Raw genomic sequence first — 16,018 nt, 5'->3', positions numbered from 1 at the left:
TTTGTTACTCCTTTCCCAATAAGCTGTGAAATGCTAACATTTCTCTGTACATTGTCAAAAGCATTCCTGTGTGCCTACACTGTCTCTGAATTAAAAAAAAAAAATCTACTCCTCACAGATCAGATATACTGAAAGACCAAACTCTTGTCTGAATTACCTTGAACTGCAGAGCGATAAATTATGAAGAGTCTGCCCTTGGCCAGAAAGCATCACATTTCTTCCTCATTCCTGAATCCATTTCGGAATCATTTCAGTCCCTCTGAGTTTATCATTACAAATGAGAAAAACTGTTATACGGGTGAGTGTGTTAAAAGTCAACTTTTTATCAAGAGTATTTTCTATGAAAAAAAAAAAAAAAAAAAGATTGAAATCTTACTGGCACCCTTGCTGTGCTGCAGGCTCAGCTCCTTGCAGAAAAAAAAAAATAGTCTTCGGTATTTCAGTCTTTCAGCATTGCAGACTCCACAAGTCACCTTTTCATCATGTTATTATGTTAAAAAAAAAAAAAAAAGGAGAAAAAAAAAAGAAAAAAAAGAAAAAAAAAATGGAATGAGGAAAACTCTATAGCTTTTTCTTCACTTTCATCTGAGAATGATAGAAAAACTGCTGAAAAATCACTTGAATTCCCAGTAATGCTCTGTCCAAAACTACATACATCAATTAAGACTGCAAAAAGTCTGATGTGCCACGAACAGTACCTCCACATCAGAGCCAATGAACGAGTTGCAACTACAGAACTGGAAAACGTTCTAGGAAACCAATGGAAGATTTCATTTGTACAAGATACAATAACACATATGTTGCAACAGTCTCTCTCTGTCTACAAAAACTAGTTGCTGGCATCATCCTGGACATTCTTTGTGACCAGGAAACACGGAGTTAAAAAGAATTAAAGCAAGAAGGAAAAAAAAAATTTCTTAAAATATTTCAGGAAGTATTAGGGAGTTTTAGCACTCAGAAATAATAGTACAACCTAGATTCTTCATAGTAGGATGTTTTTTTTTCCAGAGAAAAGATGGAAACATGGAAACATGAGGATTTCATGGAAGATGGAAACATGAGGATTTCAACATGAATCTATACAACATTTATTACAGTTCATGTTTACACCAATCACCGCATTATTAGTGTCAAGTTAAAAAAAAAAAAAAAAAAAGATGCTATCTTTTGCAGCTTTACAGCTAGCGTTCATAATCAGGATAGACCAAACTAGTACCAAAAGGATAACACTGCATACATGTGTGCATATTGTAAAAACAGCTGAAAAATCAGTGTCTAAAGTTCTCCATACAACATGTATTTGAAACCTATTGTCCTTAAGCTCCTTTTCACTCACCTAGCTAATAGTTTATTCATACAGTTCCAAACTTCACTGTATTTGCTGTATGTCACCGCTAGAAAATGGACTTCATTTGAAATTCTGCCAGTAGGATTGAATTGCATAATCTGAGCCAGCTAAAACTCAAAAAGATGGTCTGCATGTCTCATGAAACAGAGAAGTAGTGGTCAGAATCAAGCCCAATCAAGCCCAATTTTATTTTGAAAGAAATTAAGTGTTATTAGTCAAACAGCGTGAATTAAAACATTTGCAGGCCCACTTCAAGAACTGAATTTGGAATTCTGAAGCTTCTATGGTCATATGTAGCACAGTAAAACAGAATATTTGGCTACAGTAAATACGTCTTCATTGCTCAGAGTACTCAATACTGTTTACCTGCATCACATAAGAAAAATGAGCGAACAAAATTGATGAATTTGTGATCATATTCAAATTTTGTTTAAGGGAAGAAATGATAAGGAAGGCAAAGTGCAGGGGCAAACTGCAGGGGTTAAGAACATCTTATGCCAATGACATTGCAAGGGCAGGATATAAATAAATCAAAATAATCAAATAAACAAAATAACACATCATCCTCTGGACAGTACCTGGATGGTTTAACAACAGGCATAGAGGAATTTTACAACTATAGATTTTTTGAAAATGTACAAAATTTGAATAAAAATCAATTGATGGCAAGTAAACTAAATAGAAAATGCTGTAAAAGTTGGGTTCAGATCTAAAGAACCTGAAAAAAAAAAAAAAAAGGATTCAAAAAAGTTCCAAAAAGTCCAAACTTCTACTGCTGTAAAAGAGTGAAGATTAAATTACATAAGAGAAACATGCTGCTGTCATTGGATTAGAAATTGAGTAATAGAATGTGATGCATCTTCCTTCCTTTTTTGGTGGAAAAAGATATTTGAAAGAACAATCATATGCTAGACCATGGAAACACACAATACACCAAAAAAAAGCAACACCACAGTAAAAGGTATTCATAATTTGCAAAATATTTTAAGGAACGCATTCAATTTAAATTTCATCCAAACTACGTAACTTAGTTATTATGATCACTAATATGTTAGATATGTTGGAATAGCAAGCTAAGCCAGAATCCAACAAGTACACAGAATCTCCAAAGAATTAAAAAAATAAATTGCAGATTATTCAGTTTTTAGCAATAAAACTAAATTCTATGTCTCAATTATTCGTTGTATAGACAAACATTTGCTAGAAAAGGTGCAATATATTAAAATAGTCAAAATACGTTCAAGTTAGCAACTCACTAAACATAGCACTAGAATAACCACTCTAACACCAATCCACTGAATAAAAATTCCTACAATTCATCATGTCTGAAGACAGCACTAGACAAAAACACATTGAAGATCTAGATCTGTCTGCAACTTTGATAACACAGGAGAGATATTCTGTGTTGGCATTAGCCTGTTGTTACACATCAGAGCATTTGTGGTGTCACCAAGGAGCTTCTAGATACACTCACCTCCTTTAGTTTCCCATATTAGTATAACAAATCTCATAGGAAAGGTAAATTTCAGCCCAGCTCTGCTGGGAATAAAGAGGCTGCTAGTTGCTAATTTCCAATCTACGTGCATAAATTACAACTTAAAGGGCTTTTTGGTAATTTTTTTTGTAAACTTTTTTCTGTATTTTCTCCCATTTCTTTAAACAGGAAGCCTATCACATCATATTCAAAAGAACTGAAAGCAATAAAAGTGAAGAACTGAAGCAAGAGAGAGAAAGAACTAGACAAAACATTTAGGCATCTCATTACTGAAATTTAGAAAGATTAAAGAGAAGAGCAAACACAGAAATCTAAAGAGATTCAGAACAGAAAAATACAGGAAAAACAATTGAGACCAAGAAAGTGCCTTTGACTATCAGCAGACCTCTGAGGTACATCAGAAAGTAAGTTTTAAAAAAGTTTTCAGGAGGATAATTCATCCTGAACAAATCCTACATGAATCACTCCCCCTTCTTTTCATTTATCCATCACAATAAGTTTTCTGAACTTTCAATCATTGTTTTTCTCATCTCTCTTTATTTTTTCTGCATATTTCTGATACAATGGTGTAGGGAAAAGGAGAAGAAAAAAAAAAAGCATGCTCTGAGGGCTCATCCAGGATACAGATACTCTATTGTATTTGTCTAGAAATTGCGCTGCTGTTAATCTTTTCAATCCCTCCCCCACAAAAAATAGGAAACAAGATTTTACTGTAAAATCCTGCTCCCTTGGAGCAGTCTTACTATGTAAATATAGCTGACAGACTATTTCAAAGAGATAGCACTTAATTTAGAGCTGAATTTCCTCCATCTGTCCCTAAGAGTGATGAACAACAGGCAGTATCTTTTCACGTCCCCCTACTGAACAAAAAATTAAATAATAATAATAATAATAAAAAGATGCTCCTGAACTTCAGTGATTCCTTGGTATGTATCTGGCTACAGATGTAAAGCAACTCTGCAGAAAAGGATCTTGGGGTCCCAGTAGACAAGATCAACATGGGTCAGCAGTCTGCTCTAGTGTTAAAGGTCAGCAGCATCCTGAGCTACATCAGGGAATGTATCTCCAGCATATTGAGGAACATGATCTTTCTTGCTGCTAAGCACTGAGGAGGCCATATCTGGAGGTCTTGATCCGCCCACCAAACAGGAGAAACAGGCAAATGTGAAATCAGTGAAGGGCCATGAAATGATTAAAGGACTACAATATCTATCATATAAGGAGAGACTGAGAATGCTGGGACTATTTTTATTTTTATTTTTTTATTTTTTGGAGATGAGAAGGCTCAGCAGGATTTTATCAATGTGTATAAATAACTGATGGAGTCTCCTTTGGGAGCAAAGAAAGGTCCAGACTCTGGTACCCAATGACAGGACAAGAGGAAATGATATTAACCAATATACATGAAATTCCAACTAACATGAGAGTGATAAAACACTAGAACAGGTTGCCCAGATTGCAGGTCTTCATCTTGGGATGGAAATTCAAAAGTCAACTGGACAGAGGCCTAAACCTGTTTGAAGCAAATGGTTGGACTAAGCAATCTCTCAAGGTCCCTTCCAGTCTAAACAATTCAGATTCTGCATCAACTACAAAACATCTAAAATAATTTTGCCTTGAAATATAAACTGGTTAGTAAAATGCTGAAAATAAACCAAATAGAAGATGATAATGGCTTGTTTCCAGGACAACATATAGAAAACAGACATAATTTATGCCATTAGTTTATTTATCCATATTTTTATTTTTAGATGGTTTTCAGAAATTTCAATACTACTTATATAAAACCTACCAGTTATGACACCAAGCTGAGTGGTGCAGTTGATACATTGGAAGGAAGGGAAGCCACCCAGAGGGACCTAGACAGGCTGGAAAATTGGCCCATGAGAACCTAATGAGGTTCAACAAGGCCAAATGCAATGTGTTGCACTTCGGCTGGGTGAATCACCAGTATTTACACAAACTGGGAGAAGAACCCCTGAAAGCAGCCCTGTGAAGAAGGACTTGGCTGTTCAGGTAGACACGAAGATGGCCTGCAGCCCGGAAGGCCAACTATGTTCTAGGTTGCATTAAAAGAAGAGTGGCCAGCAGGGAGAAGGAGGTGAGGCCCCATCTGGAGTACTGTGTCCACGCCTGGGGCCCCCAGCAGAAGAATGATGTGGAGCTCTTGGAATGGGTCCAGAGGAGGACCACAAAAAGTGTTCCAGCCCTCTGCTAAGATTATCAGAGGCTGGAGCACCTTTCCTATGAAGATAAGTTGAGGGAATTTGGCTTGTTTAGCTTGGAGAAGAGAAGGCTCTGGGGAGACCTCATTGTGGCCTTTCAATGCTTGAAAGGAGTGTATAAGCAGGAGGGAGAATGACTGTATATGAGGGTGGACAGTGATAGAACAAGGAGAAAATTTTTTAAACTAAGACAGGGGAGGTTAAGGTTAGATATTAGGAGGAAGTTTTTCACATAGAGGGTGGTGATGCACTGGAACAGGTTGCACAGAGAGGTTGTGGATGCGCCATCCCTGTAGGCATTCAAGGACAGGCTGGATGTGGTTCTGGGCAGTCTGGTCTAGTGGTTGGTGACCCTGCACTTAGCAGGGGTGTTGAAACTAGATGGTCATTATGGTCCTTTTCAACCCAGGACATTCTATGGTTCTGTGACGATTCAATTTTAATTCAAGACTATGTATGGTGATTCCTAAGTGACACCAAGAAGTACAAAACAGTAACCAAATATTTCCCAAAAGCTTCATATGCCAATTATAGAAAGAAACATTGGGAGGTTGGGCATTTTATCTGAAAACTATCCAGAATATTTATCATTTAACTTATATTCAACAAATAATTAACTAGTTTTCACTATTTAAGAAGCACAAACTACCTGTCCTGATTAATAGAAACTTAATTGGGTTGTTCTGTTTTGAGAAAAAAGTATGCTTGCATATTTCCTACGTAGGACATCTACTGGAAATCATTTTAATCCAATGTTACTTCCTCAATATAATAAACAATACAGAAGAACAACTCTATTTATATTAGTAATTTAGCTGAATAGCACTAGAAAATATTCAGGTAGTGTTTTCCAAATTTTATTACATATAAGCTGTGACATGGATAACACAGAAAACATGCATCTAAATTCCACATGAATGTTTCATTATATTTGACATTTTGAACTGTTTAAGAAAATTCCTGTAATAATTGATTGCTGTATCACAAGAAACAAATATCTACCAATGAATCTAGGAAACATACAGTCATACCCAATCCTCTAATAAGAATATCAAACAGAACTATCACATCTTACATCTTGCCATGCACTACTTATGTTAACACTGGTAATTATGCAACTGCTTTTGAATTTCTTCAGACATTCCTTACACCGCAATTCAGGTGAGATTTCAAAAGCTATAATTTATGAAATCTAAAAACTTCACAGATAACATTTCTTGCAATGTGACCCTGCAGTTGACAGCTTAGTATTTATGAATATATGAAGAATAACTATTTGTTCAGTTTTTATTTCCCCCTTATTATGGCTTGCTTCTTTTGCTTTTTGCCTTAAAATAATCACATTACTGTTGCTACTGGATTTCTCCCATGGTTAATACAATCTGTACCTAACAAAGACCATAATCTTTCTGCTATTCTGCAGTCTCTGCACTACATTTCATAATCACCGTCCCTCAAAATGTAGCATTATGAATGCAACAGTGACCACTGAATCTTACCTATGGATATTTTCCTACAAAACTGCACTGAGAAATGAGGAAAATTTATATTCAGTGCAACTGATAAGACTTTCTTCTGCAAACTGCTTTTAGATTAAGCCATCAGTGATGTACACTTAGCTATCTACTACAAACACAGTAAAGTTAAAATTAGCTGTGTCTGCCCTTATTTATTACCAAAAATCTTATTCAGTGCTCTAAAATGTGTTGTGTCTTTACAAGTGATACATTCTATTATTTGTGAAGAATCAGCAATAGGAAGAGTTGAAATTATATTTTTGTTATAGTGGTAAAGACTAGACTATTTCAAAGTTGATGATCCAGGAGACATTCATTTACATCTAATCTAGTTTTTACATTTTAAATTAAGAACTATCCCTAAGTTTGACTATTGATTAGTTGATAATACTAAAAGCTGTATTGAGCTGTTTTCAAGAATTAACCCCCTTTAATTTTTCCCTGCTTTGTTGTCATCATTGTTACTGCTATGGAAGAATGTCGAGAACAAATCCACCTAGATTTACCTTAGCATTAAACAAAATGTATCATATCTCAAAGTAACTGTCAGAAGTTGCCGCAGTATTAACAAAAATAGGATGAACAAAAATCAAAATTGTGAATAAGATTGGCTGCAGGATACTACAGGGTATTTGAATGATCTGTACAAGACTTTACTATGTCTGAAGAATTCTCATTATGGAGAGAATAATACTGTTTTAATCTATTTGCCAAGATACAGACCACTGTAATTACAGCAATTTGAACAGTAGTAAATACCATATAACAACATTTCCTTGAACTAGATTCCAGAATTTAATTCATGCATCATGAAAAAAAAATGAACCACGCTGTACCCTGAAGCTTATAATAAAATGTATTAGAATATTTTGTGAAATTAAATCAAAGATCCAAAACTTGAACTTACTCTGGAAGCTGCTTTTCTGAACATCTTTGACATGTTAGTAATTACAGGTCAGGCCATTGGGATTCACTGGAAGTTCAGATATAACTACTGTCTAAATTAGAACTGAAATTTCAATTGCTTTTTCACTAAGGGTCATGAAACTGAGCAAGGCATCAAAAAGTTGTCAATTAGTCCAGATGATGTGGAAAATCTGAATGACTTTTAATGAAAATATGAGATTGATATCTAAAACTTTTTGTGTATGTATGCGCGTGTAGCATTTTTACAGGTTTACCATCTATTCAGTTAAACTTCATACCACAGGCATATTTGTAAAAGGGGTAACACAGTCTAAAATGATATATAAATCCTCCTGAGCAGTGAGCAAATGTATCCGCACATTTAAATATACCATCCTCACAGGTTTGCCATTTGTAGAATATTTTGCTGTGCTACATTAAATGTCTTTCACAAGACAAAACGGCAATAGTAGCAAAGAAAGCAAAGCTAAACATAGTGCTAAATCATAATTTATCCTCAAACATTCCCACAGAAAATCTAAATTAATATGGACTTGAAATAAAATGGCACACAGAAAAAGAAATTATTCTACTAGCAAAATAAGGCAAGAAAATGCAGTTGTTTTGCTAATGTCACTTTTCTCTGTGCAGCCACACAGCAAATTCCTCAGACAACTTATTTTCAACTCAATCTTCCAAAAGTTTTTCCATGCAAAAAGCCCAAAATGAATCCCCAAAAACAAGAAGCCTGACTTCTCATTTTGCTTTTTTTTTTTTTTTTTAAAGAAATTTCTAACAATAGCATCTCTGATAGCTTGGTTTCCATCTACTATTGTTACTAAGTAGACAATAAAGACCTGCTTCAATCTTAATAATAAAAACAAGCCAAAAATCAACTGCAAGATATCACAAGAGACACTGAAAGTCAATAAAGGAATGAATTTTTCCTAAAACTCATAGTCCAGAACACCATAGTGTAAGTGATGTGTCACTGAGAGAGCATTTTCAGACAGCCAAATATTTATGTGGATTTTTTTTTAATGTATAAATAACAAAAAACATACCAAAGAATGGACAGTGACACTCTAAGCAGAATTCCAGTAGTTAAGCAATAGACATAACAAAATAGCTTTAATTTTTTTTTCTATTTCCTTAAAATATTTTGCGGTTAATGTTTGAATTTAACGTTGTGACTTCTTATTAAAAAAACACAGCCTCAATAAACCATATCTTAGAACAAGGCTTTAAACATAATTAATCTGATCAAGTAAAACTGTTTTAAATCACATTCTCTTCAATGTTTAATTCATAATTAATACAATCCCAAATATATCAAGCCAACTTCCACAAAGTAGAGGATGATCAGCATTAATTAAACTTGAATTTGTGGTGCCTAAAATTACGCATTCTCCTTTCAGTCACAGAATTGACTAAAGGAGTTTGGAGATCATGTACATATCTAGGATTTTTTTAAGAAACTTGGGAAATTTTAAGGAAAGTCTAGAATAGACACATCTTCCTCACAGTACATATAAGACAAAGGACATAAGATCTACACAAATGGGAGTTTACAGAATCAGTACTGAAAAAGAGCAAGTACTTCCACGATCCTCTCAGATATACTAAGAAAAGTAGAATATTAAAAAGTAGAGTTGTCTAAAAGTTTTTTTATTATTATTATTTCCTATGTACAAAAAAAAATAAATCTGTCTGATTAAGAAAGAAACAGTTGAGAACTAGCTTGTGATCCTATATACTTCTGTGAATATTTGTGTAAATCTTCCCATTCACGATGTCTCTGTTATTCTTAGATTCAGCTGGTTTACACTCATTGCCAGATGGCACTTTTATGTACAATTCTAATCAAGTATAATATGTGGAACAGTACTGGAGAAAAGATAGCTATTGAGCAATAACTACTGATACCTTTGAAAATATGAACACCAAAAAAAGCCTAAACTGAAAAACAAAGGTGAACAGAACATATAAAGTAAGTAGCGAGATACGTTTTCACCTCATCATTGATCAGCTCTAACATTTTTATGCGCATGCTGAATGTTAAGGGAAAGAAAACCAATAAATGAGGTAGACTTCAGGAGATAGTTCAGTAATTAAAAAGCAAGCTATGTAGGACAAGTATCACATTTCTGCACCTGAAAGAAACAGCTCATATCTATGGTTGTGAACTGCATTTCACCCCAGAAGAGAAATCAGAAGCAGAGAAAAGAATATTCATAATCAGTTTTCATGCTACTGAAATTGCAAGAAAGAGAAAACAGGGAGTTCTGAGTTTAGTGGAAAATTATGAAGGTCTTTGCTAGTGCTTTTACTGGTCATGCCTAAAGATGATTATAGCAAACAATTTTTTTTTCCCACTCTATTCAAGCCACTAGTAAAGTATGAAATTCAGATGTCAGGATGACAAAAGAAGAGAGGCAGTTCACCTTCATTGCTGATGTCAATAAAACTCAGAGGAGTAATCCCAAGTGCATGTGTTAAACCACCTTTTAGAAGCAGAAAAATAAACTGAACTGGACAGAGGAAGGAAGGAAGTTGTGGAAACTACTTATGTGTGGAAAATGAAAAAGTATTTGCAGACAACATGCTCTCTGTAGTACTGCTGCATAGCCAGCAGACTAGAGAACCAACTGAAGACTGTCAGCTTTACTCTTAAAATTGAGGGATGCTTGCAGTATTTTCTTACCTTGAAGAACTAAATTATAAACAATTTTAAAGTAAACATAAAACATAAGTTGGAAATGAACCATTATTAGCATAAATGATGCTATCTTGTACAAAAGTAAATAACTTTCTTCTTAAAAAATCTTCTGCATAAGTGCTATGATTTTTCTTTCTTTTTTTTTTTTTTGAAAGCAAAATTAAAGATATAAAATGTCAATGCTTTGGTTATTATTCAAAAATTAAAATAATTACGTGGGTAATATTTACAGAATCCCTCCGGCAATTTTTCATGTTTAACTGCTATTGCTATTATTGAAAAACACCATTGTCCAAGGAAACAGTATTTTATGAATGAAATGCTACAAATAAAGGAAGGAAAGAGGTTTTTTGTTAGTACTAAGTGAAACATTTCCTATCAGGAAGTGACAAGATTTAATTGTTAGGGATGCCAAGGTAGAAATTTCTCTTCTAAATGATTTTCCATTTTTAAAGACAGAAATATTCCATTAGTTACTAGTATGGAAAAAATGTTATATACACATCTTGTGGAACTAGGAGACAATGATTCAAGCCAGTGGCATGCAGGAAACAAAAGCACAGAGTTTACACTCCTCTCAGTTGTAATGAAATTTGTTTTGCCTGCCTGTTTTTACCTTCTTTATGCCATTACTTTAATTGAGGGAACAATCGGTAACATATGCGGGACTGGCCTTACTGAATTCCTCAGTGTCTTTCACTGGAACTAATCATGACAAGTCTTTGACACAAACCACTTTTTCTCCTTCCCTCACCATCCAAGAAAAGGGTATTGTAAGCTGTTCCCATCTTTCTTGATGTTGTTTATTGTATGCACGAAGTTATGTAGGGTTTCTTCAAGGACATAGCTGTCCATTGTGTCTAGAAAACTACTGGCAGATTAGGAAAAAATAAAACTCTGTCATTTTATTCTGGACAAATGCTTACACTAGTAGTCTTCAGCTCTGTATAGAAGACTTGATTTTTGTCACTGTACATGTGAGATCAAATGATGGCTAAGTATAAATAGCACAGGCTGAATACAACAGCTATAGAAAGCATTATCAAGAGGAATCACACAATCACATATGTCACTGTCCAATATGCACATTAGATCACGTACAGGCTAGGACATATTCTCCACTTTCTCAGTTATGTCATAAAGGGGAAGCAATTCTTCCTCACTTCTCACCTTCATCATTTTACACTTGACAAGATCCTAAAAGGAATTACTTTTACTAATGATACACTTAGGAATCTAAAGTAACCTATTCTTGACAGTTTTGACATGGATATGTCAAAACACCCTGAAGTTTTTGCACTGTGTTTTAAAAACATCTTCAGAAAAGCTTACATGCTTCAATGGTGAAATATTAAAGAAAATAATCCTCCTATTAAGGGGAGAGAAGTATTGTCCATACTCCAAGGAAGCTCACGAAAGTACTTGGATTGTTCCACAAGTTGTTCCTCTCCACTAAATAAATAAATAAATAAATAAATCTCTAACTTTCTTGTGTTATGCTTGTTTTGTCTAGATTAAAAAGGTATGGCTTAGCTGTTGCAGAAAAGGTAAGCAGAAAAGTAGTTTAGAAAAAAAAGGTCAAGAGCTTTGAAATGCTGTTTATACTTCAGAATATCATCCTCTCAAACTAGTAAATTCAAAACAGTAATATTTTATTAAATCACAGGTTTCATCTGTTTTGGACTACTGTTTTGTCTATTCCACTAGTGCCAGCATCAAGCTTGGTCTAAAAATAAGGGTGGAGGATGAATGGGACCAAAGGAAGGATATTCCTAGTTACATCATTTCATCTCAAAACATCTCCTTTAAAGTCAAGATGAAACTTCTTATTTCCTGGCTAAAGCCACAACATGGTATTATAATGTTGGTGTGTCCACACATAATTAAAAATATATTCAGATATTTTGCAAATTTTTAGTGTTCGCCTTATCTAGGGACATATCTTTTAAATTCAGGAAGTGGAAATCTGAAAGCAAGAAACAATGCTCACGCTTCATTCAGAAGCTTTCTGTTCTATTCAGAACCATTTCTGTCAGTGTCCTGATTTTTTTCTTCCTGCTGCAAGCTAATTTTATTCACAAATATTCTTCCTCTACGTTTATTATTGTAGTCTTGAACTTGAAAGAGTCTACATATGCCCAGTGAACATAAAAATTTTGCAGTTTGTATGCATAACAATATGTGTTATCTCAACACTCAGAAGCACAGTTTTTCTGCCTTTCTATGAATCCAATGTGAATATGTTCAATCCAGTTTATATAAGATCTTTTCCCCATCCTTGAGTTATTTGGTAGACCATGCAGTATTACAGAGTTCTTCACAATGGCAATGAGACCAAGCTCAGAGTTGAAGTAGATGAATGGAGCAATATAAAGACGTGTAATTGCTGTAAGAAAGGAGGGAAAGAAAAATGTACAATACTCACTTTGATGAATCTATGAAGTATATTACAAGAGCACCAATACTAAGAGCGAAGACTAAGACAACCTACAAAAGAAAAGAGCAATTATTAAGAGTGTTACAGTGAAACATTTGTCGTTCTACACATCAACAGACACAAGCAAAACACAAGGAAAATAAATCATAAAATAACATTATTTGTATTTCAGCTGTTATTTTCTTTATGAAAACTAATCCTACTTGAATTTCAAATAGGATATATTATCACAGAATGCTTTATTGTGTTGAAAAGTAGCCACAAACAAGTTGAAGCTCTGCTCTGGGCAATCCAGTATACAAATAAGTCCTAAGTCCTAACTTCTACTGATGTAGATTCTTTAATTTCAAGTGGCTTGCAATCCCAGCATGTGGCATTCAAGTCACAGCATAGCTTTTATAGAACTCCAGGACTACAGTAAGAAGCTCCCAATCAGTAGTGGGTAAACTAAGAACAATGAGATTGCTCTTAGATTATACTGTTTTTTTTTATTTATATACGTGATCATGAAATCCACAAGTTAAATGTAAGGCTATGTAAAACATATATATTTTCTTGACGATCACATCCATTGAGACAACAACTAATTTTAAATAGGTTAAAATAACAGCAGATACACAACCAGAGCACTCTGTAGCCCCATTATCCCTGCTTTAATTTTTTTTTTTTTTAACAAAATTTTTGTTTGTTTTGTTTTGTTTTTGTTTTAATGATTTTGTTAGATATGGCGTCCAGTCCTCAATAACAATGTAGAAATTGCTTTTCTGGCTAGCATAGCAAAAACTGGATTAATCCCGTCTCCATCTGTCTCTAACTTTATTTTCTCCAAACATAAAGCCAATACAATTATCTAGTCTACTGGCTCCAAAAAATCATCCAGTAGCGTGGGAACATTTAGTTTCACATCCTACCTGAAGTAGGACTGCATAACTGAAATGTATGCACCCTAATTTTGAATTGAAGAATCATGAAGTACACAAAGTTTGTGAATCCAATGTAACTCAGATGTCTGATATCATAAATCTGAGTTTATGCCTCTTGAACAATGCCATCCACAGGATAATTTGGAACCTGAAAACATGGATACAATTAAGCAGTTTTTATGTGCTATACCATGATTGTTCTGGAAAAAAAATCAGAAAAGATCTGTGTCTGTACACTAAGGATGAGAAACAGGTGGAAAATTATGTCTCCTGAAACTTGTATCTGATTTGCTGCTCTACAGAATCAAAACATAATGTCCTTTAGTCTTTTGGCAGCTTTAAGCTGCTTAGACCTAACAGACTTAAACCTAACAAATAGACAGCTCAGGACTGGAGAGTCCAAGGTACTAGTAAGTGGACATGCAGCTTCTCACATTCTCAGTTAAAATACTACTACTTAGGTCAGTAATGGCTAAAAAAAACATCATCTAAACAAGCATATCTGCTAAATGAACTAATGGTGTCATTCCAGTTCTGACTGAGCAGATTTATTCATCTCTTTGAATTTCACAAGTAATGTGCATTATCACCACAATTACTACTTTTGTTGACAATCTCAACTGTTCAAGCAGCAGATGAGCAATGAAACAAAAATTTGTTCATCTAGTAAAGGCTTTATACTTAGAAGCTTTCACTGGAAATTATTAGTCTTCATTTGGCTAATGAACACAGAAATTAGTTCTCAAAGACTGTCTCACTCAATCCTTGAACCATTCATGATTCAATAACACCTCATCTCCACATGAAAGAATTTGGAGGGAAATTCTGTTCCAGCTACTAATTTCTTTATAACTGTTAAACTAAATTTTTTTCCACCTCAAAAAAAAAAAACCACCAACAACAACAACAAAAAAAAAAAACAAAAAAAACATGGTTTTGTTTGCTTTCTGTGCAGATCTTTCTTTTTTTCTGCACACTAATCACAACATAGTGTTCTATATGTGAAGACTACTTTTCACATAGATTCTAGGGAAAAGGATTTTCATTCATAAAAGAACCATTTATTTTAAAGAGCAAGACATCATCAACAATAGAGATTTTCTTAATAACTACACTACTTTAAGACACTTTTTTCTAAACTGCCATATTAGGAAGGAGCTTGACAGTCATACTGCAAGCAATACAAGAGAACATACAATCTGTCAGTCCTAAGTAGACCTACTAAATGATAATTTAGAAGTTTTTGTACCCTCAGCTATTACTCAATGTTGTAATTACAATATCTGAAGCAACACGTGATCATAATTCTATATTAAACTACTGAGTTCTGCATGGCCAAAATCATCAGACATGCTCATATATTCCAACAGAAATCTCAAAAAAAATCTGTCATCACTGCATCTTCTATTCAACTTAAAACTTAGATTTGTTTTTCATCCTTTTTATATCTTATACTTTACAATCTTTTTTTTTTTTTTCCTGACTGTCTGATTGAGCATTTTACCCGAGTAGCAGTACTCGTTGTCTTATTTGACCCTTTATCATAGAATCATAGAACATCCTGGGTTGAAAAGGACCTAAAGGATCATCTATCTTCAACCCCCTCTGCTGGGGGCAGGGTTGCCAACCACTAGACCAGGCTGCATTTATAACCCAAGTCAGTCAGAACGCAGCCAAATTCAAGGAATGAAGCATGAAGCTCTTCAGATATCATTTTGCTACGTAAGTTTCAAAGTGTTAATATCTACAGTTCTAGTGTTCTTTCATTAAGCTGCATTACTGGTCACATGTGTACAGATGTTTTAAGATGAAATAAATCATTAAAACCATATCAGCATCTGACAAGATATTAATGTGGTGAGCAGAGTTTGTTGATTGTCATCTGACAATATACAGCAAATTCTGATTTGCAGTGATCCCAAATCCAATATTTCTCAGAACTAAGATCCTGGGAATTAAACTGACTTTAACTCCCCATTCCTCCCATCTCCACAGTATTCTATGCCAGACACAATCACAGAGTTTGGGCCTGAATCAAATTTACCATCCAGCTCTAGTATGTCTTCTTTAAGAAACACTGTTAACCAAATTGCTGAAGCTTCTGGGAGTACACTGCTTACATTTTTGACCCAAACTTCTTTTAAACATCGTATTTAAATATTATTTGCTTTGAAGTACCTAATGGTGATTTTTGATCTACACTCTGTGGAATAACTTTTAAAGTAATATACTGTTACAACCATTACAAAACATAAGTATCTCCTAAACAATGACAACAAAAAAAAATCCAAACCAGCAGTTTTGATATAAAGAATGTTAAAACTATCTCATTTAATGATGAAAATGAAATTTAAGAAACTAATCTTGGAATCCTATGGGGACCCTATGATTGTTCTCACTCTTTCAAGTTCTGCAAACTAAACAAGAAAAGTTGGACTTTGATTTTCT

General features: G+C 34.3%; 1 protein-coding gene across 8 annotated transcripts in view; it reads right to left on the bottom strand.

The window, feature by feature from the left end:
- Positions 1-16,018, bottom strand: part of KCNMA1 (potassium calcium-activated channel subfamily M alpha 1) — a 446,296-nt gene that overhangs the window by 226,448 nt on the left and 203,830 nt on the right. For all 8 annotated transcript variants that reach the window (XM_090144990.1, XM_090144991.1, XM_090144985.1 and 5 more), the window contains exon 3: positions 12,636-12,697. In XM_090144990.1, coding sequence (XP_090001116.1) covers positions 12,636-12,697 — 62 coding nt within the window. The remainder of the gene's footprint in view (positions 1-12,635; positions 12,698-16,018) is intronic.

Source organism: Phasianus colchicus, chromosome 8 (genome assembly GCF_987193195.1).
Source record: "Phasianus colchicus chromosome 8, bPhaCol1.hap1.1, whole genome shotgun sequence".
NCBI lineage: Eukaryota > Metazoa > Chordata > Aves > Galliformes > Phasianidae > Phasianus > Phasianus colchicus.
The sequence above is the reverse complement of the archived record's forward strand: the minus strand, read 5'-3'. Positions and strand labels throughout refer to the sequence as shown.